General features: G+C 43.7%; 2 protein-coding genes across 7 annotated transcripts; both read left to right on the plus strand.

Annotated features, from left to right (window-relative positions):
* Window positions 1–1,280: 1,280 nt before the first annotated feature.
* chmp7 (charged multivesicular body protein 7) lies at window positions 1,281–8,081 on the plus strand. 4 transcript variants are annotated; one of them, XM_023838486.2, is made up of 11 exons: window positions 1,281–2,189; window positions 2,672–2,843; window positions 2,965–3,150; window positions 3,979–4,112; window positions 5,006–5,054; window positions 5,162–5,281; window positions 6,170–6,268; window positions 6,417–6,477; window positions 6,684–6,791; window positions 6,870–6,917; window positions 7,855–8,081. In XM_023838486.2, exons 1-11 carry the CDS (start codon window positions 1,939–1,941, stop codon window positions 7,905–7,907), a joined length of 1,281 nt encoding a protein of 426 aa, XP_023694254.2. In that variant the 5' UTR covers window positions 1,281–1,938; the 3' UTR covers window positions 7,908–8,081. The 4 variants fall into 4 exon arrangements, with proteins under 4 accessions (XP_023694254.2, XP_023694255.2, XP_023694253.2 ...); XM_023838487.2 differs by having other exon boundaries at window positions 1,281–1,499; window positions 2,000–2,189; window positions 6,684–6,917; XM_023838485.2 differs by having other exon boundaries at window positions 6,684–6,917.
* Window positions 8,082–9,403: 1,322 nt separating this feature from the next.
* On the plus strand, window positions 9,404–19,924 carry entpd4 (ectonucleoside triphosphate diphosphohydrolase 4). 3 transcript variants are annotated; one of them, XM_023838483.2, is made up of 13 exons: window positions 9,404–9,488; window positions 10,394–10,541; window positions 10,698–10,895; window positions 11,290–11,495; window positions 11,993–12,143; window positions 12,719–12,822; window positions 13,015–13,074; window positions 15,213–15,367; window positions 15,981–16,147; window positions 17,013–17,337; window positions 17,563–17,648; window positions 17,743–17,904; window positions 18,133–19,924. In XM_023838483.2, exons 2-13 carry the CDS (start codon window positions 10,534–10,536, stop codon window positions 18,383–18,385), a joined length of 1,875 nt encoding a protein of 624 aa, XP_023694251.2. In that variant the 5' UTR covers window positions 9,404–9,488; window positions 10,394–10,533; the 3' UTR covers window positions 18,386–19,924. The 3 variants fall into 3 exon arrangements, with proteins under 3 accessions (XP_023694251.2, XP_023694250.2, XP_023694252.2); XM_023838482.2 differs by having other exon boundaries at window positions 9,427–9,582; XM_023838484.2 differs by having other exon boundaries at window positions 9,427–9,582; window positions 15,213–15,343.
* The last annotated feature ends 5,866 nt before the right edge of the window (window positions 19,925–25,790 follow it).

A 25,790-nucleotide genomic window follows, 5' to 3' on the forward strand; every position in this document is an offset into this window, starting at 1 on the left:
TCATACTTCTCTGAAGACTCCTTGAGAACAGAAAGATTAATTAAACTGGCATATTTGAAAAGCCAACACATTTTAAAGCAGCAGGACAAGCTGTCACACATCAGTGGCTGTTGTGTGTGTAAATGCCACATGCAGTTTTCTTCAAAGCATAGCCATAAGCTCCAAGCTGTTGGTTTTAAAAAACAGTATCAGTTACTTGACAGATCCTCAAACCCGCCACGCAGGACCCAGAGGAGCTGGTTGATGGTGCTTGTTTTGTCATGTGGTGACTGAGAGGATACAGTGTCCTACAGACAACCAAATGTCAGAACCTGAGGGAGTTACACCTGCAGTGCCAGAGGGTGCCACCGGGGGGGGGGGGGGGGCAGTGGGAGTGGGGGGGGGGGGGGGGTGGTTGGTTTAGCTTATATTTTTTTCCTTTTCACTCTGTTGGGGCTTTTTAAATTTCTTTCAGACTTTTGCATGTTTTATTGCTTCATTTGGCAGGCTTGAATGTAAATAAACAGCAGTGATGTCACCTATGTTTTGTTTGAAATTGTGGATTTTGTAGATGAGTTTAGAAACGTAATTTGAGAAGCAGATAGCTTTGTGAATCTTGTTGTGCCATTGTAGTTAATGATTCACTTAGCCTTCACATTTTAGCCCAGGTTTTCCAAGTGCATATAGATTAGTAGATTAGTAGGGTGGCATGACAGCCTGGTGGATAGCAGTCTTGCACTCTTGTGTTTGAGTCCTGGCTCTACTCTGTGAAATTGGTATGTCTACCCTTTGTCATTTTGGTTTCCTCCCACAGTCAAAATGTTTATGCTAAATAGTGTCTCTAAATTGCCCATTTGGTATAATTACATGTGTACAATCATCTAGCATCCCATTCAGGGTGGACCCCTGTATTGTGTCGGACACAACCTGGGATAGACTTCAGGCCGTCCTGTACCTGTGACCAGGGTATGTGGTTAAAAGATGGATGTGGGACTTAAACCAGCAACTGGAAATCTGTTGTTGATATTACACACTTTTTTGGATAAAGCAAACCACTGATCAAAAGCCCCTATCCCATCCAGCAGCATACCCACTAGAAATTTTCAAATTACAAAAGAAATGAAAATCGGGTACTTAAGAGATAAGATTTAGTAATTTCCGTTAAGGCGCACATCTGGATTTGGCGGAGGTGACGCATCTGCAGCGCTGCCTTGTCCCTCCCCTCCCCGGTTATTGGCTTAGCTCTTCTCCGTCGGGGCTGCTCTTGGACGCAGCGATTGGCTGCTCGGCCTGTCAGTCTATCCGTGGGCTGCCTTAGCGAATCTTGTTCCGGATCTATATTTTGTTGATCTTTCAGTGGCGATTGACAGCTAGTACGGGATGACTAATCCTGTCAAAGGTCACTATGTAATACGGAGAGTCAATGCGAATAATAAAGCGCGTTAGTTAGTTTCGGGCTAATAAAAAGCATGAGCTGCTAACGCAACTAGCCGGCTAGCTAACTGTCTACTCAGATTTGGGTGAGTGTTACGGTACCTGGTCGGTAGCTATAGTATCATACAGTTTGTAACAAACTAATCACGGCAGTTAGGAACAAAATAGCGTGTGGGCGGCTCTTTTTAGACGCTCAACGTTTTATTTTCCCGAGCTATCCCCGCAGGCTTGTCGATCGCCGGCCAGCCGTCTTTATCGTTATACTGGACGGTGCACAGCTCGGACAGTCTGCGCTAAAGGGCCGGCTGGGTGCCGCTCTGAAAAGTGAAACCAGGCTCCGTCCGTTTTAGCCCAGCGGCGAGTCGGTGACCCTTTGGACTTTGGGAGTCAAGGGTATGGCAGTGGGGTGGCTGGGTCTTCCGTGCTTTCTCTTCCCGTCCTGTCCACGCTCTGGTGACATTCATGCACTTTAAATTTTAATTCTAAAGCAGTCCGTGGGTCCACCCCCCGAGTCAGCAGGCAGATATGTCTGCCGATTTGCCTCCAGACTGGGAAGATGACGAGCGCATGGCCTTCCTCTTCTCAGCTTTCAAAGAGAGCCGGGAGGTGAACATCACCGAATGGGACAGTAAGATGCTTTTCTGGATGCCGCTGATCGTCAGTGCTTGCAGGCAACGAGGGGCCGTTTGCGTGAGCCTGCAGGACCTCAATGACATGTTTCAGAGAAAAGGAAGCGTGCCTATGGGTGTTGGCACTGTCATCCAGGGCATGGCCAGGTACCGGCATGTCTCAACTTTGTGGCAAGTGCCACTCTACCCACTGTAGTTACTTAAGTACGAAACAGTTTATTCAAAATGGTGAAGCTACATGTCACTGATTTTATACTGCTGATCATACAATTTTCTCCAAGTCGGGGTTTCCCAAACCGGCATACTGGACAGATCCACATTTTTTCCCCCAGTTCCCAGAACACCTGACCCAAGCGATCAGGAGCTCTAAATACCTTACAGGTGTACTGGGAACTGGCATAAAACAAAAATGTGGATCTGTCCATTGTGCCCTGAGAACTGGTTTGGAAAGCGCTGCTTTAAGTCATTGAAATGTAGTTTTCGTTGATTGTCATTCGACACAGTTGGCGTTAAAAGATTTTCTGCAATATAACCTGGTCTACCAAAAGTATACGGTTTTAATTGTCGCTGAACACAGAATCTTCGTGTGAGACCGTCAAGTGTCACATCACACCATGCGTGACTTGCAGGTGTGGCAAGGTGCAGAAGGAGTCAGAATTTGCAGCGAACGTGGACTCTGGCTGGCTGTCGTGGGGTGTGGGGCTCCTTCTGGTGCGTCCCCTCAAGTGGACACTCTCCACCTTGCTGGGAAACAGTCGCGTCCCGCTGGAGGAGTCCTTCGTGATCATCGAGCTGGTCAAGGTGTGTGCGAAGGAGGACCCAGTGTGACTGAGAAAGCTCCATTAGTTTGGTGATTGCTGGTCTGGATGGATCTTCTCGGCGTGGACGTTGGGTTTGAGCCTCAGTCTCTGTCCCACCGCAGGAGAAGGCGGTGGAGCTGATGCGTGTGTACAGAAGCTCCTCGATGGCGGGGCGCTCCCTCCTCTCGTTTCAGGAGCTCCGCGCTCTCACCACCCACGTGTGTCCTGACGAGACCACGCTCTGCCTGGCCCTGATTCAGCTGCAGAGGGAGAAGCAGGTGACCGTTTCACTTCACGAGGGAGAGAAGGTAAGTCCTCCTCAGTCAGTCTGCTTACCTACCAAACAAAAGAAGAACTTGTGAGAGACCTCAGCAGAGGTGGTGTTGCAAGATCCTCCAGCAAAATGCCCAGCCAGCCAGGAATTCCCTCTGAAATTTATAATTCTGATTATTTACAGGACCTTGATTTTACACTTTTACACTAGATTTTTCATGATTTTATTGCTTTTTTTGATGTATGGGCTTATTTTCTTGACAGAACGCTCTCACAGTGTTATGTGTGTATTCCTGTGTGAATTACCACCTGTAGCTCAACAAGTACAGCATTGTGTTGTGATGATTCAGTGGTCATGGGTTCAAGTCCAAGCAAATGCTAATTATAACACTTCTGTGTAAATGTAAGTTGCTTTAGGTAGAAGTATCAGACAAATGACCAAATGCAAGATAACTGGTTGTAATGTAATCTAAGTACTTGACTAAATCACAAGTCAGATTTGCTGTAATCAAGAACTACGTGGACTATAGGAAAATGTAGATAGTATGTTTACTTGCGAAAGTGTGCAATACTTCTATAGTAGTCCTTAATTTTTCAACAGCTAAGTTTCATTAATATAAAAATTAGTCAGGAATCACAAATAAAAAGCATCACAAATAAAATACATATTGGCACTAATACAGAACTGTAAGTCTTAGATGATGTATGAAGTGGGACGTTTGCTAGTGATCCTCCAGCTCCCTGTGAGCACCGGCCTTTTGGGGCCCGGCGGCCGGCCCTCCGGGGTCCGGCGATTGGCCCCTTGGGGCCCGGCTCTGCCTCGGGTCCCTTCCCTAACCTCCCGGGTCGTGTGCACCATACAGATCGTGAAGTTCTCGCAAGCTGGCCAGGGCCGCGTATCTCCCGTCAGCGACATGGACGTTGGCATCTACCAGCTTCAGCGCAGCGAGAGGCTGCTGGGGGACCGGGTGGAGGCGCTGGGCCTGGAAGCAGACAGGTGAGCAGTTGTGTGAGCTTCTGCGGCCGCCTCCGGGTCTGCCTCTGCCTCCGGGTTCGCCTCTGCCTCCGGGTTCGCCTCTGCCTCCGGGTCCGCCTCTGCCTCCGGGTCCGCCTCCGCCTCCGGGTCCGCCTCCGGGTCCGCCTCCGCCCAGCCCATGTCCGGCTGCTCAGGGTCACTTAAAAAGCCAGGTTTGGGTCACCAGACCCACCAAGTCCAAATCACAGTCTGTGTCATTAACGTGTGAATAAAGCCTGGAAATGAATAAAGCCTGATTTACTTATTAAAATTTTATCTATAAATAGGCATCTAATTATTCAAACTTGGGCTCAAATAGCTTTTATTTTTTTATAACCTATGTAATTAACAATAAAGATTCCCAAACTGAGTACAAGAAGCTCAGATTTAACCCTTTTGAAAACCAAAGTAGAGATATTGCAAAATATACAAGTGCATGAATATACAGCTTGTTTGAGAAAGAGGACAGATAACAGAAGAACTGATGCACAGTGTCACTGAGGCCTGAATGCATCTGAATGGTGGTTATACCGTCATACCTGACTTAAGCTACCATGTGATTGCTAGCTAAGCTATTGGATATAAACAACAGCAATGATGTATTGAAAGTAAGCATGTGGGGTCTTGGGAAACTCATGGCCACTATCTAGTGGGTTAGGGTTCTTCAGAATGTCACATCTCGGTGATTAGCAAACTGTACATTAGGAATAACTCTGTGCTGTGTGAGTGCTTTTTTTTCCCTGTGTGTGTGTGTGCGTGTGTGTCTGTCTCCGTCCCATGATGGTGATGTAGCTCAGTGAAAACCAGGACAGACCTTCAGGGAATTTCATACAGTATTGTTTGCATATCAACAATGTGGTGTTTATGGGGCACAGATGCAGAGAAGAGGCAAGGACATTGTTGCGGGAGGGGAAGAAGTCCCAGGTACACGCCTAATCCTCATATAGCCCTGAAATCGATACAATGACACATGCCGGCTAATGCCTCAGAGCCAAAGCATCCTGTGAAAAAGCACTTCTCTCCTTCGCAAGGCCCTCCGGTGCCTGAGGGGACAGAAGCACATGGAGAAGCGAGCGGAGAGGCTGTACGTCCAGCTGGAGACCGTCAAGGGAATCCTGGACAGGATCGCAAACTCGCAGACCGACCGCCTGGTATGGCCTGTAGTGTTGTCATCGGGACCAAGTCTAGCTATAGAATAGAATAGAATGCCTGTTATTGTCATTGGACACATGGTACAATGAAATTTAGTGTGTCCCCTGAATAGCACATAATAAAAACAGAATCTTCAAACTGATTCAACACATATAAATGCTCTGCATATTGAGCTACACACACATAACAAAGTAAAAAACAAGTATTAATACAAACCGATAAAACGTTGAGTACCTCTGCATGAATACATATGTACAAAGAGTAGTTCCATTTTGCAGTAATTGCAAAATTTTGTCCCATTGATGCCATGGCTAACAGTGAAAGACTGGAAATCAGAACCTAGCATTTAGATGCAGTGAGCAGTTATTTAACAGATTTCAGTTCTTTGACCTACAGTATAGGTAGAGTAGGCGGCTGCATTGGGCCCCTGAATTACCGACCTTGTGGAGGAAGTGAAACGACTCGGAGGAAGTAGAACTTGGGGTGTCACTCTGCCTAGTGCCGCTGGCCCAGGCTGCCATTGACATGACATTAATTGTCACCCATCAGTGGCTTATAATAATGATAATAATAATAATTATTATTATTATTATAATAATAATAATTATTATAATAATAATAATAATTATTGTATATTATAATACAATATTCTATAATAATAATGATAATAATTATTATTATTATTATTATTATCCAAGACCGGATTGACATATTGAAATGACGAATTTTGCTTAGTTTAGTAAAACGAATAAGCAAAAATCAGCTTGACCCACTTTCAGAAGAAACAAGGTCATCTTGAACATTAGAAGCGAAGCCAATTGTCTTGTGTCAGTCGTTGGTTCCAGCTGTGGATATATGTGTGTCCGGCCTGCTCTCCCTCTTCCCAGGTGATGCAGGCCTACCAGGCCGGAGTGGCAGCCCTCAGGATTTCCCTAAAGGACGTGACGGTGGAACGGGCTGAGAGCCTTGTAGATCAGATCCAGGAGGTCAGCATTCACTTATCCTGGTCCCCACATGCCATGCTGCCTGACCTGCACTGACGTGGTGCCTCTGTGATGTCTCCCCCTAGGGGTCTCTATGTGTATTGCAGGTTGTCACCGTTGTTGCTCAGTTTGCCGCCTGTGTGTGTTTCAGTTGTGTGACACTCAGGATGAGGTGAACCAGACCCTGGCTGGATCCGCACTCGACTCCTCCGGTATGCCCCCACTCCCTCATATTTCTACTGGGCTTCTTCATTTTGTTTTCATTTGCTTTCTTCGCTAATGTTTTTGCGAGCGTGTGAGTCTTGTGTGGGAAGAGATCAGTAGAGTCTTCAGGAAGCTACCTGTAGATATAGACGTCCGCCCAACGATCAAGAAAAACTGAAGCGATGTTTTAAAACCAGCGCGATTTTTGCCGCAGGGGGTGACACAGACGAGCTGGAGGAGGAGCTGAAGTCATTGTTGGAGGACTCTGCCCCAGACGGACCCCTCACACTCCCGAAAGTTCCTACCCAGCCCCTCCCATCAGGTAGGGCTCCTGGTCTCCGTGGGGACAGTTTCCTGGACGCCCTGCCGCCTGTGCCCGACTCTACTTTTGGAATCACAGATGAGGAGCTGGACAGGGAATTGAAACGCCTCTCCGTTGCCGACACAGGTCTGTCTTTCACTGTGACGCGGCCCGTGTGCCGCTGTTATGTCGGTTTAACGGCTATAAGGGTGTTTGACTGTGGCCAGTGTTAGCGGGACAAAGTCTCCAAAAGTTGCAGCATTGGCTTGATCTAAATACAGACACTCCTCACTTCACAGCCGAGTTCCATTCCTACGACCAGGTCATCAAGCGAATTGGTCAATAAGCGAGGAGCCGCTCCTTACCGATATTTCAAGCATACTGTAGATAGTGGGTTTGTGTCAGCCATCTTTACATATTGTTTTAATGTCACTTTTACACCATTTACATCATGTTATATATTTATACATTTTTATACAATTGTGTACCGTATATTGTAATAGAATAGAGGAAATCAGCTCTAATATACATTATTTAGGTTTGCATACTGTAAATACAGGTAATCAGAGATTGTGAACACTAGTGTAGTGAATACTGACTGACGGCAGGAATGAGACAGAGTGAGAAAGGGGGATGTGAGATGAGATGCTTCACGCTGAGACGCCAGTTCCACAACCAAAGTTCTTGTACAGTGTACAACACCGACTGGTGAGAGCTGGTCGTAAGTCTGGGCATTCATTAAACGGGTGGCTTATTAAGTGAGAAGTGTCTGTAATGAATTACCTTTTATGTCTTTTAGTATGAATGTCTAATTTCGCTCTTCCTTTCCTGTCTAACGCAGAAGTCTTGTGTAACGCATAAAAAGAGAGAATAATACCAAACCTAAATAATAATTCTTGTTCTTCCAAGAAATCTACTCTTGAGTAAAATCTTATATTTTTGGGATTGAATGCCATTTTGGTTAAGTGTATTAGGTTGACTCCTGTCTCTCGTACAGCCCTTTCCTGCATGTGAATCTGCTATCTGACACGCTCATCTTTTCAGCTGCTGTCCATCCCCCCTTTTCCCCCCTTTCCTGTTTTAGGTTCAGCGCCGGCTTCAGTACCCGCTAAGAAAAGACCCGAGACAGCACAGTGAAAGACTGGTACACCCCTTATTTTTGGGAAGCAGCTGCTAATATCAGCTACCAGTCCTAAAGTTGGTGGGAAGCAATGTTTGTAATTGAAGTATATTGCTGTTTGTAAGGGTAATTTTTTTTTTTCCTGAAAATTGTAATCTGTGTTGCTTTAATAAATTGATGAAACTATATGACTACAGTCCTGAGCAGTGAATGATTCTGCTTGAGTAATCTTTGTTTAAAAAAATCAAGAAAATGTCTAATTACATTTAATTACAAGTATTGGTATAGACTAATACAGGTAATCAGCTTTTTCAAATAATTATTTTTGTTAAGTTGAGCTTTGTAGTGCCGACTAGAGTAAAATTGCTATCGTGTGCATTTTATGACACGTACACGCAGTGGCCACTTTACTAGGTAAACCTGCTCCATAACACAAACAGCCGGCTCCTCCAGCCAGTCAGTCATGTGGCTGTAACTGCGTATATACAACATGCTGACAGAGTCAAGCTGTTCAGTGGCTGTTTGGCTAAGCTTTAGAATGGCTAAAACACATAATCTAACAATGTGGTTATTCCAACACTGCAAGGGCGAGGATGTCAAATTTTAAATTGCAGATAAACTTTTCCCTTGTGCAAGCATTTAATCATAATTATTATTTTGAGTTATGCTGTTTTAAGTTAGGGGTAGCAAAAGTGGCTGAGTGCGTAGTATGGCTGCCTCATACTTCACACTTGGAGGATGGAATTTTGCCCCGATTCTTGGTGTGTGGATTATGCTGTTTATCCCTGGGGTACAAGCATTTTCCAGGCATTCCCTTTCCTGGCATCTGGAAACTGGCATCTCAAAATTGCCTATGGTGTGTGTGATCTGTGATGGGGTGACATCCTGACCATCCCAGCAACGTGGCTGAAAGTTAGATGGATGGATGTATGTTCTGGTCTATTTGTACAGGAAAAGTAACTTAGTCGATAATTGCCAACAGCAAAAGCACCAATATTCAGCAAAATATTGTCTATTTATTTCGGGTTATTTCCAAAGACTGCTTGAGTTCTCGTTAAAAGTCTATTGATTTGGTTTTAGCTACTTTAAAGAGAAGGTATATAAAAGGTTTTCACTTTTTGTTATCTGCAACTTCAACTCTGACCAGATGAGTTGATTCATAATTTAAAACGAACGGATTATTGAAGATAAATTATTAATAACTTTGTTGACATAACATGAATATAACAGTAGCACTGGTAAATTATCCCCTGCGACCGTATCCAACGTGGAAACTGTATGGATGCTTAATGTACTGCTTATTCATGAGTTAATTATGTGTGCGGAAGTTGACAATCACTAGAAATGCTATTAATGTTATATTCTAGCTGCAACCAGAAAATGAATGCTTTCGTCCTAGCACTTTTCATTACTATCCGACATCTGTCTTTTCTAAATACTGTACAGACGCTTCTTACCAAGCGTCACTCCATGTCATATAGTAAATGTTCGTTGTCAGCCCGAAAAAAACAATAAAGTTTCCTTAAGACGCGAATGTATGCGCATGCGCAGCTCACGGATTCTGACCTACGCTGTCTGTCTGCCGCGAGACCGCGAAGGTAGGCAGCTGCGGTCTTCGTAGTTGTGTGTATGATTTATCGATTAAAATGTCCGTGTGAAATTTTTCCTTGTCTTGTGGATGTCTACATATAGGTGAGTGATAGGCTTTTGTTAACGGCTTTCCAATTTAGCGTCGTGCTTGCCGGCTGCCTTGGAATAGGCTACATTGTGTGGTTGTGAAGCTGAATAAAAGGTTCAGTTGGGAGGTAGACACGGCGGCGTGGCTGCTAATACCGGCTTCAGCGGCGTGGAAGGGTGTTGGCTTCACGGGGTAATACTACTAGCTGACTGAACGCTGTACAGGAAGTTTCGCTTGAGCGTGTGAACCTGCTGGAATGACCTGACACATCGTCACCAACCTGATCCTCAGCTAGCTAGCCTTACTCATTTATGTCTGCTGGCTAGCTAATTTCATATGTAAAATATGTACTATCAATAACATTTTGCTGGCAAACACTGTCATTTATTTTGCTGGCATTTATTCACTGTCGCGAATAAATCATCTTTACTGCTATGACATTTTCGAATTTCTGTCTTCTGAGAAAAACTGTTTGGTAAGTATTGATATTAATTTGTGTCAACGGCCAGTTAACGTTAATCGTTGCAAAGCTTCATAAAGTACAACTTAGAAAACTGCAGTCGTTTTAACCATTTTTTACTTCTCAAACATTAGTGGAATCTTTGTATCCACTGAAAACGTAGATATAGTTTCTATACATCTTCTATAACCGCTCATCCAATACACGATCGCGCTGAGAAGTAATATATGAAAAGTAGTAAAATAGCCTTTTAATTGAATTATAAAAGTCTTTCAGTCGGTAGAGTGGATATTTTATTTTTAAATTTCTGTTAACCCAGCTCTTTTTTCTTTTAATAACTGAAGTCTATTTTTTTTTCTTCATAGGGTCCTAAGCCAAAGGCTTAAAATGATACCTTTGGAAATGTATTCATTGTGGACCGGACAAGCACAAAGACATTGATGGAGACCTCACGAAACCTGTTTCTGCCCCTGGAATTTGACTGACTGATCTGTGACGTCAGGCAATGGGAAGGTGAGCTTGCTGTGAATGGGAACTTCATTGAATGAAACTGATGACCAGTGATGAAGTCATGCATAAAAATTCTTGTAAAATTTGAGCCGTTCTCATTAGCATTTGCAGGGATGAAGTATCAAGTTACATATTTGTCCCTCTTCTGTATACCCCCAGAATCAGTTTCTCCTGCCTGTTCCCCGCCTCCTGGCACTTCAGCCTGTCTCCAGTGGGCTTCCCCCGGCTCCTATTGCCCTCACTCAGGCAGTTGCTGTTCCTGGGCCTGTTCATTGGCATAATTGGTTTGATCTACCTTTTGGTGGTGCTGGGCTGGGGTCAGTACAACTGGAATGGAGAAGACAAGCCCTTCCACAGGTTCATATCTTAAATGATATTGGTCAATAATCATTATTGTCATTCTATAGAACACTGCAGCCTATATCTCATACCCAGAATACTGAATGGGAATGTTAAATTTTTTTTCATTAAAAATCCATAGATACACATTTAGATTATAGATTAATTTATATGACTTTATAGAAAATACACATTTTAAGTAAATTTTTTAAAATTAGCATTTTATTAATGCATTAAAAGAAAGAGCCTCACTGGAGACTGTAGGTTGTTTCACTGAAGCATTTTATTACAGAAGACTGCTTAGGCTGATTCTTTTGAAAACACCTCACAATAAAAGCATTTCTTTGGTGTGAATCAGATGTTTAGTTGAGGATTAGACTTCTCATACCTTGACTTATTACGCCAAACCCAGGCACCTCGTCCGCGTAACCGACGTGGACGCCACAGACACAAGCAACCCCAACCTGAACTATGGCATCGTCATCGACTGCGGCAGTAGCGGCTCGCGGGTCTTTGTGTACTGCTGGCCTAGGCACAACGGCAACCCTCACGACCTCCTGGACATCCGCCAGATGAGGGACCAGCACAGGAAGCCCGTAGTCATGAAGATAAAGCCTGGTGAGATGTCTCACATGCCATCAGAGCCTAACGTCCATTCTCTGTACTGTACCTACAGCCTGGGATATTATGAATGAAACACTGAATATGGCTGCATGTACAGAGAGGGAAAGTTCCTTGTCTGCAAGTTTTTTGGATTTTTTTCATCTTTCTGTTCTCGATGTCCTCAGGTCTTCTGTTATTCAGAGGTGGAGATTTCAGGTCTAGAGTGTACAAATGCAGACCAAGATTTTGTTTCAACCAACCAGTTTTGAGTATAAAGAGTCACAGAGTATTCAACTGGTTTGTTGAAACAAAATCTTGGTCTGGATTTGTACTCTCTGGACCTGAAATCTTCACCTCCTGAATGTTATTGAATTGTTATTATTTGTAGCTTGGAATGGATAGTAAGGAGTTCGGGGGGGTTGGGGAAAAAAAGCACAACAAAACAGCAGGTTTCCATCACTGCTATAAGTGCATACAACCATGCTGGGCTCAGTATTCTTCTCTGCCGGTAGGTATTTCTGAACTGTCATCAACACCAGAGAAAGCCAGTGACTACATCCATCCCTTACTGAACTTTGCTGCCCAGCATATCCCCAAGAGCAAGCACCAGGAGACTCCTCTATACATCCTCTGCACCGCAGGCATGAGGATGTTACCAGAAAGGTAAAGGGATTCTACTCTATTCAGGACAATCTAGTGGCAAAATAGCTTAAATATGTGTTAGTGTCAAATACAACGATTAAACTTACCCATAATTCTGTCATTATTATTTTTTTTTTTAAAGATTTAAAGGAGCACAATTAGCCGTGTTTGGCATTTCCAGTCCAGAACCTAGAAATCCAGACCACGATTTTGTTTCAACCAACCAGTTGAGCATAAAGAGTCATAGTCACAGAGTACTCACCTGGTTGGTAGAAACTAAATCTTGGTTTGGATTTGTAGTTTCTATTATCTCATGTTGAGGTAGGGAATGCCTTATATGTTACTACTCTATATTTTTGTGGACTTTATAATACAAAAGTACCTTTTACAAAAGAGATTTTGTATTTTTTGGTGAATCGGTCTTGAAATATTTACTCTCTACCAGTGTCACGCTAGTTTCCTCTACAGACGCACTTCATCTCTGATAAGGTGTTGAAAGAAATGTTCAGTTTTTTCCTTTATTAGACTTTATCGCTCATATCTCTGAGTTGTATGCGTCTTCCGTCACTCCTAATCGATGTGTGCGCTGTTTGCAGCCAGCAGGAGGCGCTGCTGGAGGACCTGCGCACTGATATACCCGTGCACTTCAACTTCCTCTTCTCAGACTCCCACGTGGAGGTCATTTCTGGCAAGCAAGAGGGTGAGTGCACTTTGGCCTTGGGCGAGGGGAGGAGTGAGAATCAATGCTGGCTATGAATCTGCCTTCCTTCCACATCCCTGTCTGTCAGAGAGCGCTGAGTACAGCAGGCTCCTCTTTTGAAGTCTGTTTGGGTTCGATATAGGCTGGGCGATTAGCCTTTAGCATAATTTCCTCTTTTTCTTCTCTGTTCAGGAGTCTATGCATGGATTGGCATCAACTTTGTCCTTGGAAGATTTGATCACGTGGACGACGGTAAGAATCCATCATCAGTAGATCTTATTTGTGGGCTTGCGTATATAATTTGAATAATTTTAAGCAGCAGTCTTTAAATAGGCTTCATTAGGCAATATATATGAGCAGGTTGTTGAACATTTTTTAATTTTAATTGTAAGTTGTATTGTTTTGTAATCAGGATGATTACAGGATGTTTTGACTCCTACATATGACACCACATTAATATTTTGACGGAGAATTGTGTAATCGCTTAAATTGTATATTAATGCTGAGTAGTAACTGGTTAAAATTTACTTGAATGATTTTCATCCTGAATTGAATAACTTTGTACTTCCATCCTGTTTATTGTGTGTGTATATTAGGGCTGGGCATTATCAGTTATTATTGATAATTGTCACAACGTAATTCAAGTCATTATTTCTTTACTTCAAGACTCTGTTTTGCTTAAAATTCCCTTAGGATTCTTCTTAAATAGATTCAGTGCATGAAACCCAATTTTAATAAATAAATCATACAAGAATATATATACTGAATACTGAATCTATTTAAGAAGAATCCTAAGGGAATTTTAAGCCAGTTTATGCTCAATGCTTGCAATGTGTATCCTTATGTGTGCTGAGGATAAGGATACACATTGACTTTTCGATCTGAAATGTCAACAAGCCACCAAAGATGAACATCAATGATGAGCAAAGCATCATATATATATATATATATATATATATATATATATATATATATATATATATATATATATATATATATATATATATATATATATATATATATATTATATATTATATATTATATATTATATATTATATATATATTATATATTATATATATATTATATATTATATATATATTATATATTATATATATTATATATTATATATTATATATATATATGATGCTTTGCTCATCATTGATGTTCATCTTTGGTGGCTTGTGGAGGCAGCGAGTGTAAAACATTTCAGATCGAAAAGTCATAAACACAAGACCGGAAATGAAGGTTCCGACCAAGATGATTTCTTGCACTGCCCCCTGGTGGACTTAACTTTTAATCCTCCATATTGACACAAACTATGCGGGCAAGTATGAGCAGCAGCACAGCTTGTGTAGCGACAGCACACATAAGGATACACATTGCAAGCATTGAGCATAAACTGGCCCTAAGATACGATAAACGTCTGGGTACAGTCCAGTAACCGGCAGCCATGTCAAGCTGGCTTTCTTTAATTATTAACTGATCGACAATACAGATCACTACACATAATCTGTCTCCAGGGAAAGCATTAGGAATCCCTGTTCATCATCATTATTATATTACTGCCCAGTCAAGCCTCATTAACTCAGGTTGGCTAGAACGCAAGTCATAAGCATTATGGCTGAGAGCTACTGATATCAAGCCTTTTAGCATAAACCTCTCCTTTTCCTAGAGGAAATAGCTCACAGACAGCAGTGGAAAAATGTCTTGGACAAAGTTGTGAAAAAAACAATGAGATTAAATGTTTAAATATAGTATCGTGTTAAATTCCTTTGTATGCTGTTACTAACCCCGCAGCCTTCTTGCTTTTATGGAGACTGAGATGTCCTTGCCGGGCCAGCTGGATTACTGTCCAGTTTCTCCTATTACTTACTGGTTTTTCCTGCCGATTTTTCTTTTCCAGTGCAGCTCTTGCTCATGGCTTATAGCTCATTCTGTAGGCCTGTGCAGTGTGCTCTGCAGAAAGATGCCAGTATCCTCCTGGGAGGGCAAATGTGAAACAGAAGCATGAAGTACTTCCATGTTGAGCAGTCTTGTTTAAGTTCATTTTTAATCTAGTACTTCTTTATATGAATGAGTATGATGCAGTGAAACCATCTGCAATGTTTTTCTGCATTAGTTTAAAACTTTGGAAACTTGTGTTAGAAGTCATTTTGTGATGAATAAGTACTGTTTAAATCTTCCTCTTCTCCATGTATTACCTTTAGAACGGAATGCTAAACAAAGAAATTGTTCACGTAGATCTAGGACTTACCTGTAATACTGCTTTTTTCTTCCTCTTGTTTTGACTTCTATGTAACACCTTCTGGTCTAGTGAGGAAGCGCTGTCTATCTGTCTGCTTTGCTTAAGCCGTTCTTTATGTACTTTTTGCCATATCACCCCCATTAGAGAGGGAGGCAGTGGTTGAGGTGCAGGTCCCCGGTGGCGACCAGCAGGAGGCACTGGTGAGGAAGCGGACAGCCGGCGTGCTGGACATGGGCGGCGTGTCCACACAGATAGCGTATGAAGTGCCCAAAACTGTAAGCTTTGCTTCTCCACAGCAGGTTATTATCCACAGGAATTTTCCTTTATTTTGTGTTATCTTTGGGTTTTGTTGCTTATAGCTGTTTCTCCCCCCCCCACTTAACCAACTAAACCCCCCCCCCCCCCCCCCCCGATTTCTCAAGGCAAAGTCCTTTCTGTACATTAAGGACTAATTAAGCCTGCTGCTTCATTCAATTCACAGCACTGTGTGTAATCTGGAGCGTTATGTCTTGCAATGAAGGCTGCCTTTAGATCGCACTCTCCGCAGCATGCTGAGCGCCGCTTGGTGTGACCTGCTCAGCTCTAGATGCTAAGATACTAACCTTGGATGTTTCCTCACTCCCCTCCCTCTGCTCTGAGGGGTGGCAGGCAGGCTGGGGCACATTCATCTTGGCAGCATGTTATATAGTTTTGTCCGTGTGGTTCCGTCTTTATGGGGTTTCTGCTTTGACTTTAGCTCTGCTTTTTGCGTAATTTGCATAACTGCTGCTAATTCAAGTAGGCGCCCTTCTCCTCTTCTTTGGCCTGCTTACTGGCAGCATTTGGCATGATTTGCGGCCCAGTGCCACTGGTGCGTGAAGGGGCTGGAGGTCTGTCCTCCTCTTCTCCGGCTCATCTCAAAGTGTCCCGCAGGAGGAAGTGGCCAAGAACCTCCTGGCGGAGTTCAACCTGGGCTGCGATGCCCATCGCACTGAGCACGTCTACCGGGTGTACGTCTCCACCTTCCTGGGCTTTGGGGGGAACGCGGCCCGTCAACGGTATGAAGAGGACGTCGTCAGCAGAACTCTGCTGCACAACAAGTAAGACTGGTGTCCCTGGGCTGCTAGCTAACAGGCCGACAAGGCTGTAATCTGTTTGCTATACCTTCCAGCAGCAGCAGTGAAGCCATGGTGTGTTATTAGTTAGCAATAGATGCTAAGTGCATGTTATGTAATATTTACGCACATTAGCTAGTGGTCAGATGCATGAATCTTTTATATGAATGATTCTGCAAGACTTAGGAGCCAAAAATCTTAGATGAGAGTTTTCAATTATGGAGTTATGACAGGTTAACATAAACGTTATTGTGGGGGAAGTAAAATTCAGTAGCTGTCATATAGCCCGTGTTCGATCTTCATGAGACGCGCATGCATGTATACTGGTGTGCTCAAGATTTGGGGTTAGATCACAGGGTCAGTCAGCATCCAGCGCCCTTGCCACAGTTAGGGTTAAAGGCTGTGCTTAAGGGCCCAACTGCGGCATGAGTTTCCCGCCCATGGGATTTGATCCCGTGTCCTAACTTTCTGAACCACACACCACCAAAGCCCTACAGCAGGGGTGGCCAGTCTTATCCGCAGAGGGCCGGTTCGCATGTAGGTTTTTGGGATAACCTGTAGGTCAGCTGTTCAAACCCCGGTGTGAGGACTATTCAGCCAATCAGTCCTCTAATTATGGAGTTGCTGCGAAAACCCGCATACACACCGACCCTTTGCGGATAAGATTGCCCACCCCTGCCCTACAGTGTATACTCGACAATGAGAGCAGCAGCAGGCATGCCAAGGCTCATGCTCATTGGAGGATGGCTTTACTGCCTGCGGAGTGAGGGTTTAGTATTGCAGGTGAGAAGAATCACTCCTATTGAAGCGAGTTGCTGCTGATCTCCCATCCCTCCCTCTGGGCGCCTAGGCTTACTGGGCAGCACCTCGGGGAGTCCGCAGAGGTGCCCGTCCTGGACCCCTGCCTCCCCCGGGACCTGCAGGACGAGGTGGGCCCGGCGGGCCGCACAGTGCACCTCCGGGGGACGGGCGACTTTGACCGCTGCCGGCTGCTACTGCAACCCTTCCTCAACCGCACCAACGAGACGCAGTCATCCCTCAACGGCGTCTACCAGCCTCCCATAGACTACCGCAACAGCCAGTTCTACGGCTTCTCCGAGTTCTACTACTGCACGGAAGATGTCCTGCGCATGGGGGGGGACTACAACGCCACCAAGTACACCCGGGCGGCTGGGGTGAGCCAACGTCCCAATCACGTCACACTGCATTTATGGCGTAATCTCACACAACGCAACGCAAGGAACATGTCCCATGCGGCAGGTTACAAGGATCATATGTGAGATCTAGAATATTTTCTCCAAAGCTGGTGCCTTCTCATTACCTTAAGACCTGACTTTTGAAGCAGGAGACTCACACAGGCTGATGGCAGGTTGGTGTATTTTTTTGCTGTTCCTATGTAGGGCTATTGTGCCACCCAGTGGCGGACCTTGAAGGAGCGCTTTGACCGCGGCCTCTACGCCTCCCACGCTGACCTTCACAGACTGAAGTACGTTCCTTCAGGACCTGACCATTCCTGTGCGTACATTAGCCCGCCCTTAAAGTATCACTCTGAGGTTGCTATTGTCCTGCCCACACTGCAGGTACCAATGTTTCAAGTCCGCCTGGATGTACGAGGTGTTCCACTCCGGCTTCTCCTTCCCCATGGACTATGGGAACCTGAAGACGGCCTTGCTGGTTTACGAGAAGGAGGTGCAGTGGACGCTGGGCGCCATCCTGTACCGAACTCGATTCCTGCCTTTGAGGTATCTTCGCATATTAAACATCTGTGACAATTGCCCAGTTCTGTTTTTGTGATAACGTTACTTGATCAAATGAAGTACTGGCTCTTTTACCAATGGGTCTGTAACTATCCAAAATCGCAGCAGAAAGCATCGAACCAGTCCATATTGGAATGCATGGTATTGGCCTTGTGATATGCACACTTCCCATCCCATGTAACAAAGAACATTTGTCTGTTAATGGCCCTTTAGGGACATTCAGCAGGAGAGCCTCAAGGGGGCGCACTCTCACTGGCACCATAGCTTCTCCTTCGTCGTCAACCACTACCTGTTCCTGGCCTGCTTCCTGGTGGTGCTACTGTCTATCATGCTGTACCTGCTGCGACTGCGCCGCATTCACCATCATATGACCCACCGTGGCCCTGCCTCGTCTTCTACTGGCCCCTCCTCCGTTCAGTGGTTGGAAGCGGGTCTGGGTGCTTCGTCCGTCGCTGTTAATGTTTAGGTTCCATCACCATCACCTCCATCTTTCCCTGGCAGGCCTCATGTCAGCAGAGCCTCCATCTTAATACCTCTTTTCTTTAAAGGGTTGTAATTATGAGGCCTTAGTCTCTGAGGCATCATGGGAATTTTGGATATGCAATCTGAGCAGCGGTTGACCTTGTTGGGAAATGTGATGAACAAGTAACCTTTCAGAACTCAGCCACCCCTCTGGGTGGCTTTGGGGCAGCACTTAAGTCTGATGTAAAATCCCAATCCCCCTTTCTTCCTTTTGTAAAAGTGAACGTCTGTCTTGAGCATCTGTGGAGGCGAACACCTGTTGGTGCTGTTGTCCGTGCCGCGGAAGCATACCGAACAATCGGCATAGATCACATGACCATAGGAGCTTTGTCGGTGGATGGGGGCGTCCAGCCCCTCCGAGTAGACGTAGCCACAGCATAGAAATGTTGAACCCAGAAGCTTGAAAAATGTTGCTGCTAAATGTTTTTGTAATGCGATGTGCACACAAGCAGAGGTCCATGTGTGCAGGGTTACGGCTGGAGTCTTCTCCTTGTACGGCAGCAGGAAGCCAGTTTGCACAGAGGGTTTTGTGGCATTTTTGTTTTTCTTTTTGTGCAGTTTTGCACATTGAAACAAAGAGCAAATAAGGATAATCTGTATTACTACAGGTGTGTGTCTGTGTGTGTGTGTCTGTGTGTGTGTGTCTGTGTGTGTGTGTGTGTGAGAGAGAGAGAGCGAGAGAGATCATTGTTGGAGTCTGTCTCCAAGTTTAATCTGTCCTCCCATACTGTACACGTGTGTTGTGTTGGGAGATCTTTTGGAGAAATTGAATCAAATTCAAATCAAGATATGCTGAAAGCATTGTGGGTATACAACCAGTAAGACACAGCCTATTTATGTACGCAACAGGAAGACCCGTGATTGTAGATGCTGTGATTAAATGTCTGTTTTAGATGTTCACACCTCACTTGCTAATGAAGAGGGGGTGTCTTGGTGTCCTCATCGCCTTTTCACTTTTAATTTTACTGTGTTTTTATTTTTTATCTTTATGAAAGAGCAGCCTGATTGAGGGCTTCCAGTGCATTTTATGGCATCTGAACCAGGAAGAGTAACTCAAACACCTTATGAGCTTAAGAGTGTTTAGAGTATTTTTTTCTTGAAATATTTATTTAGGAGGGTGTCTAAACTTTCTGACAAGTTACGGTCTCAACCAGTGACTGGATAAGATACAGTACCATTCAGCTGAACCTCCTTTGGGAGTTCGGGGGTTGCCCTGCTGCGTTTCCTGTCCGCTGCCACAAATACTGATCCCCTTGGCTGGACCCCTTAAAAGTGCTTAATCCCAGAAATCACTGATAACTATTGCTTTTTTTTCTTTTCTTTTTTAAAGAAGTTGTCATGATGCATACGGATCTTGAAGCAGGTAATATGCAATATTTATGTGTACAGAGAATGATTCCTTATTTGCACGGAGAAATGTGTCAATGTAGAGATTTTTGAGAACTTTGTGGATGTGAAATATTATATAAAACATTCAATGATGTCTCTTTTTTCCCCACTGGTTTCTTGCATTGTCTGGTATGTGACTCCATGCATGACTGTGTGACCTGTGACAGACTGTTATCCGCACCAGGCTCTTATCTGCTCCAGGCTCTCTCTGGGCATTTACTTCATGCTTCTATGAATATTCTCTACACTCACTGTGACCGAAATAAGACCTTTAAAGATGGATAAAGATTCTCCTAATCTGGACCGAATCTGTCGTGGAAATTTTTTTCCCTCCCATTTTCACCTAAACGTATACAAAGCACTTGTCAAAACTTCTTAGATCTTAAACTAGCTCCTCCTGATAAGGAATATTTTTTTTGTTTGTTTTTAGTTATCTTAATTTCAACTAGCTGTCACCTAAAAGAATATGGATTTAGTTTTTTTTATTATTATTCAGAATGAAATGTTTGAATGTTAACTGTATTGTATCTTACTTCAGTGCATATTTGCTTTAGCGTTGTCATATAGGTGGTCATTGTTGGGAAAAATGTTCATGGAGAAAAGGTATTTTATGGGGCTGTGAGTGCCAGTGTAGTCATATGTATTACCCTTAAGTACTGCTTAATTCACTCTATTGGGTATAAAGTGATACAAGATGTCAAGTCAGTGATGAATATAGGAATTAGGACCAGTCTGTCTTAATTTGTTCATTTAAGAATGATTTTATTTGGTATAATTTAATAATTGTCTACGCAGATATATAACTTATCATTAAAGAAAAAAACATCTAATGTAATCATGCTACATCACATTGTGATGATCAGCTTAGTTTTTCTTAGTGGATTAGTTGTGATAGTTTGTAGTTAAGCTTTAACATGTTCTTATTCTACCAAACTCAACAAAATGAGAATGGGTGGAGAATACGACTTTCTTCGGGAGATTAAGAATGTGTTTTGTGTTCCTGGAGGGTTGGGGGGCTGTGAAGATCGGGTTCCTTTTGTTTTCACTGGCATTCTCGGTTACAGGACAAACAAGCAGCCTGCCTGTGTGGTTTATGACCAGCAGCTATTTGACTGTCACCTGACTCCTCTGCTAAAATGCACCACCATAAAAAAACCACTGGCAGATAAAAAAAAGACCCAGAAACACATTTTGAAATGAACAATATTTTTCATGGTTTCAAAAAAAGGTGTGACACGTCAGGGGTCTTTGCAAAGGACCAGTTCGTAATGCTGAGTAAACAGACGCAGGTCATTATGTCTGTGACTGCTGGCCTTTACATGCCCCCCCCACTGGCACAGTGAAGACATCAATCAGCCACAGCCAATGGCAGGCAGACCTCTTGCCATCACTGTGGCTGAGCAGAGTGACCATCCCCCTCGTTGGGGGTGGCGTTTGCGTGACCCAGCTCGTCTGGGAGCTGCTGGGTGGCCTTTGTTTTAGGAGACGCCGTGTCGGCCCGGGGCCCCGGAAGCCATTGACGGATGCTGTTGACAGGGCCGGGTCCTACCCCGGGAGGGATCCTCTTTAAGTTCAGCTGGCCCTGACAGAGTCCAGATCCATAACAAGCCACGCGGGAAGGTTTGCCAATAAAGTTGTTTTCTTTTGAATCTCTTCTGTTGTCGCCCCCCATTTTCCCCTCAGGGATTTCCCGTCGTTCCCTCAACACAGGACCGTAGGGATGGGGGTGTGGAAGTGGGGAAAGTTAAGATGATTCCAAGGGCCCCAACTGACAGGCTCTGAAAATTGGAGCATAATTGTATTGGTCTGGATTCAATATCTCTAGCAGTACCCTTGTATGTACTCCTCAGTATTTAATTTGGCTTCATTTGCCCCACCCAAAAAATGCAATAATTCTGAATTCAAATCCCTGGGACCGCACATAAAAAAATTACTAATAGATTCAACCCCTTCCCTCTACTATAAGATACAAAGGATCAAAGTGTCAGATAAATTAGCTAAATGTAAATGTAAGTTGAGTCCCCCCAGTACTGAACTCTCTCCTACGACTTTGCTTCAACAGATGGACACTAAGCCAGTGTTGAGGTAACATGAATGAGCAGGGAGTTCATTGATCTGCATAGAATTGGGTTACACACTGGAGAGTGGTAGAGACAGTCCCATTACACTGGCCAGACCCCTCTCCCTGCCTGCCCTTTCTCCAGCGGTAGGGCCGCATGTGTGCCTCTTGTATCTCCTGTCTTGGCTCAAAGCACCATCTAATTTAGGGGCCTGTGTGGTAATATAACCAGAATGTGCCAATGAGATTATGCATTAGACACACTGGATTACCTTGCGTTATACAAGAACAAAACAGCTTATGAATTTTCCCTCATTCCTTTTCATCTTGCGGTCTCAATGTCCTCATGAATTCTTTAATATCAAGGGATCTTGGATTAACATTTTAAATTACATCCTTATTTTAGCTTTACATTTATAAAGGGTTTTACTGTTCTTTTAAATGATATTAAATCACTCAAGTACTTAATGCCTTTATTAGACACTCCCAGGATGCCCTCAGGTGCACCAAAAATACATAATCCTGCAGGTGGCACTGTAGTGACACTGCACTCAAAAGTTTGTGGTCGTACTTCCAGGCTTCCTGGCCTGAGTTATTGACCATGCCTCCACAGCACCAGTGATATCCTGACTCCCCTAGACCCCCCCCTGGCCCGGAAGAGCACCCTCAACCTCTTTCCAAGCCCCAGTGAGGGAATCAGAAGTTTTCCCACAGCTTTTGGTGACCCTTGCTAGCTGGGATGCAGTGTGGAGCACCAGACAATACACCAGACAGCTGGTCACTCCAGCAGGACACCGAAGAGTCACCGAAACTGGATTTACAACTGCATGCAGAAGCAGGTTTTCATTTACTTACTCATTTTTAACTAAATGCCTTTTGGACAATATGTACAAGTTGTCACAAGTTACATCACAACTCGACTTACGGCAAGCAGGCTTCATGTCAATTCCTGGCATGCAATGCAACTTGCTTGCCCCTTTTCACTTCCAGGTGCCTCATTGGGGTGTGTCCGTTTACCTCCGCCCCATGTACAAGGACCACGGTGCCCAAGAGGAGCAGAATGTCAGGAATGCATGCTGGTATCTTAAGGGGTCTAAACAAAATGGTGCCAGCATAATATAATCAGAGAGTGGGCGGTGGGAGGTGGAGAGGCTGAAGGCGTTTAGTTCAGCTCACACTTTGGTTGACTGAGGTGGAAATGTGCATTAGTGCCCCCATGACAAGCTGAAGAAATGCATGCATTTGCAGAGAAAGGAATTCTGTCAGCCATTTTTTAATGGACGAAATATTAAGCCAGTAATACATGATGCTGCATGGAACTAATGCATGGTGTATTCTCATTTTCTCACAAGGAAACGTAACCGATGCATGACAAACCTGCAAACAGCTTTCTGTACGTCCCCATTACTGTGTGTTTACAGAGGAGAGCAGCTGTTTCTACAATCACTGCTGCTGTTACCAGGAGAAAACCATTCACTAGTCGGTTTAAATTCATCTTTAAGTGAAATTCAAACCGCAACAAGATCCAGCAAATAAGAGATGAGGCTTAGAAAATAAATTATTTACAAAGCATGTAAAAAAAAAAAAATCAGCTATACACCAAAAACTTTTTTATTCTTGGTGGGGGGAGCCAAGGTGACATTTTGTCAGAGTGCCCAGAATTTCTAGGTACACCCCTTGACGGTGGTAAAGAGATGTTGACGCTGCTGCATTCTCTCCGTCTGACATGGACGTCGCATCAGTCTTCACCTTTGAGTCCAGGGGGTCTCTCGGCCAGTTGGCCCCCAGCGGCCTCTGCGAGCCTCGACATCTAGCCATCAGACTCAGACCCCTGAGCATTAAGCTGGTCACAAGCCTGGAGGAGGAACGCCACCACGAGCCAAGCCAGGAATGTACCCAGGGCGCTGTTGAAGCTGTCTTGCCACAGGAATGCAAGGCCCAGTTCGCCTGTCCGCCATTACGCTCCAGAATCTGACCTGAACTGATCTCAAACATTTCAAGAGACACTGCTGGGGTTTCACTGTCTGCCCAGTTTGTCCCTGTACATATCTCTGATCCCTGCAATTGTCATACTGGGTGTTATTTTTACAGTTACCATAATGAGATCCAAATGTCCATATCACTAATAAAACAATCCTAGCATAAACAACTAATGGAGAATTATTTTTCAGATCTGATTCACTTGTGAATGCTACATTTATTGATTTGGTTTGTTGTAAATAATCTTCACTTTTACAGTCACTGCTGAGTCAATCGCCTTAGAATCTCATTCACATGTCACAACTATTGTTTATGCTAATTTTGTAAAAAGGATTGTAGTATGTAGTGTTTCACAACTAAACCAGTTGGACAACTATAGATCAGTTGGGTACAGGGGTGTACAAATCTAACGGTACACTTGTAAGAGTAAAGATGATTTCACTTCTGGTGAAAAAAAGTTTTGAAGAACTGGACTGGGGCTAACTTTAACAGTAGTCATTATCTTGTTTTCTTAGAGTTTCTCTGCTGAGTGATAAAGACCAATAATGAACAGAAGTTGTCTGATATGAAGACCACAGCCCTCTAATCTATAGACCCTCCCTAAAATACATCACCGTTCAGTTGACTCCCTGGTTACACCCTGAAAACACTTATCCTACCCAGACAAATGAGGGTATATGAGTTACATCATAATAGTGATCGGAATAAAACAAAATCGGAATGCTGATAGTTTAATTTTATTTTTATTTTCAAATGCAAAGTTCATGTGCTCATCATTGTGGCATTGCTATGTAATACAGACTTACTACCTCTGTATGAAACCCTGTCAAGCACAATATCCCATTATGCTAAGAACTCGTATTTAAAGCCAAATAATTGATGACATTCCAAGCCCTTGATGATTATATTTTACAAAATATATATATGGAAAGTTCATTTCTCTCCTTTCAAGTTCAGAATATGTGTAGCGTAACAATGCAACAATAGCCTAATTAGTCAAGCATTCATTAGCCATAGCCGATAAACACTGACAGAAGGGGTCGCTAAACAAATTATGCTGCTGAACTTTGATTTCATTCAAAAAGTGTTCTTGGCAAGTCTTAAGGTGGAAAAAAAAACCAGAAAACTAGTATCCTGAGAGAATAACACAGTGGCCGATGTGCAGCAGGATGAACACAATACAACAGTCAGCTATTCAATAAACAGATCAAATAGCAAAATGAGTTTTAAGGCCACTGTCAGCCCGGTACAACTGCATGTGATTGTGGTCTAATTGTTAGCATATCACCGCCATGAAAGCAAACACTATTGCGGTTATCAGTTTTAAAGTATGTGGTAATCTAGTTTGCTAATATCAGAATGAGTCTAGATAGTCTAAGAAAAGAAATATATTAGTAAATTCGAGTCTTTGACCCTGACTAGGATAAATGGTTGGAAGATGGATGGATGGATTTTAATATGGATGCCTAACACACATTACGCTTCAAGTAAACAAAAATGAATGACAAGAACTGATAAAATACTTTAGATCTGCAATTGCTTCACAGATTGCTAGATATCCATGTCATCAGCGATTTTACTCAAACAAATCCATATTTGAGGACTGCAGTATGACTGAACTGTAGTTTAATAATCTAACCCTCCACTCATTTGTCTATTTTCAGCCATCACATCTGATGCTTCTGTAAGTAGCACTGCCACTGTCCAAGTTGAGTTATGGGGGTTCAAATCCTGCGCTGTGAGAGTAGAAATGTTCACCGTGAGTTGTGTAGGCTTCCCCCTGCAGTCCAAAGGCACAGGCTTCATGCTGCCTGTGTTCTGTAATGGACTGGCAGCCCTGCGCTCTATAATGCCTGGCATAGGGTTCGGATGACCCAGGATATGTGGCTGAAAAATTAAGGAATATGAACAAAATACTGGA

Source organism: Paramormyrops kingsleyae, chromosome 2 (genome assembly GCF_048594095.1).
Source record: "Paramormyrops kingsleyae isolate MSU_618 chromosome 2, PKINGS_0.4, whole genome shotgun sequence".
NCBI lineage: Eukaryota > Metazoa > Chordata > Actinopteri > Osteoglossiformes > Mormyridae > Paramormyrops > Paramormyrops kingsleyae.

Excerpts from the sequence above, each read along its gene's own strand:
- chmp7 (XM_023838485.2), top strand. The coding sequence starts at position 1,939 with ATGTCTGCCGATTTGCCTCCAGACTGGGAAGATGACGAGCGCATGGCC. Across the intron at positions 5,282-6,169 it reads ACTCGCAGACCGACCGCCTG|GTGATGCAGGCCTACCAGGC; the intron begins GTATGGCCTGTA and ends CCCTCTTCCCAG. Across the intron at positions 6,478-6,683 it reads ATCCGCACTCGACTCCTCCG|GGGGTGACACAGACGAGCTG; the intron begins GTATGCCCCCAC and ends TTTTTGCCGCAG.
- entpd4 (XM_023838483.2), top strand. Across the intron at positions 12,144-12,718 it reads ATGAGGATGTTACCAGAAAG|CCAGCAGGAGGCGCTGCTGG; the intron begins GTAAAGGGATTC and ends CGCTGTTTGCAG. Across the intron at positions 12,823-13,014 it reads CATTTCTGGCAAGCAAGAGG|GAGTCTATGCATGGATTGGC; the intron begins GTGAGTGCACTT and ends TTCTCTGTTCAG.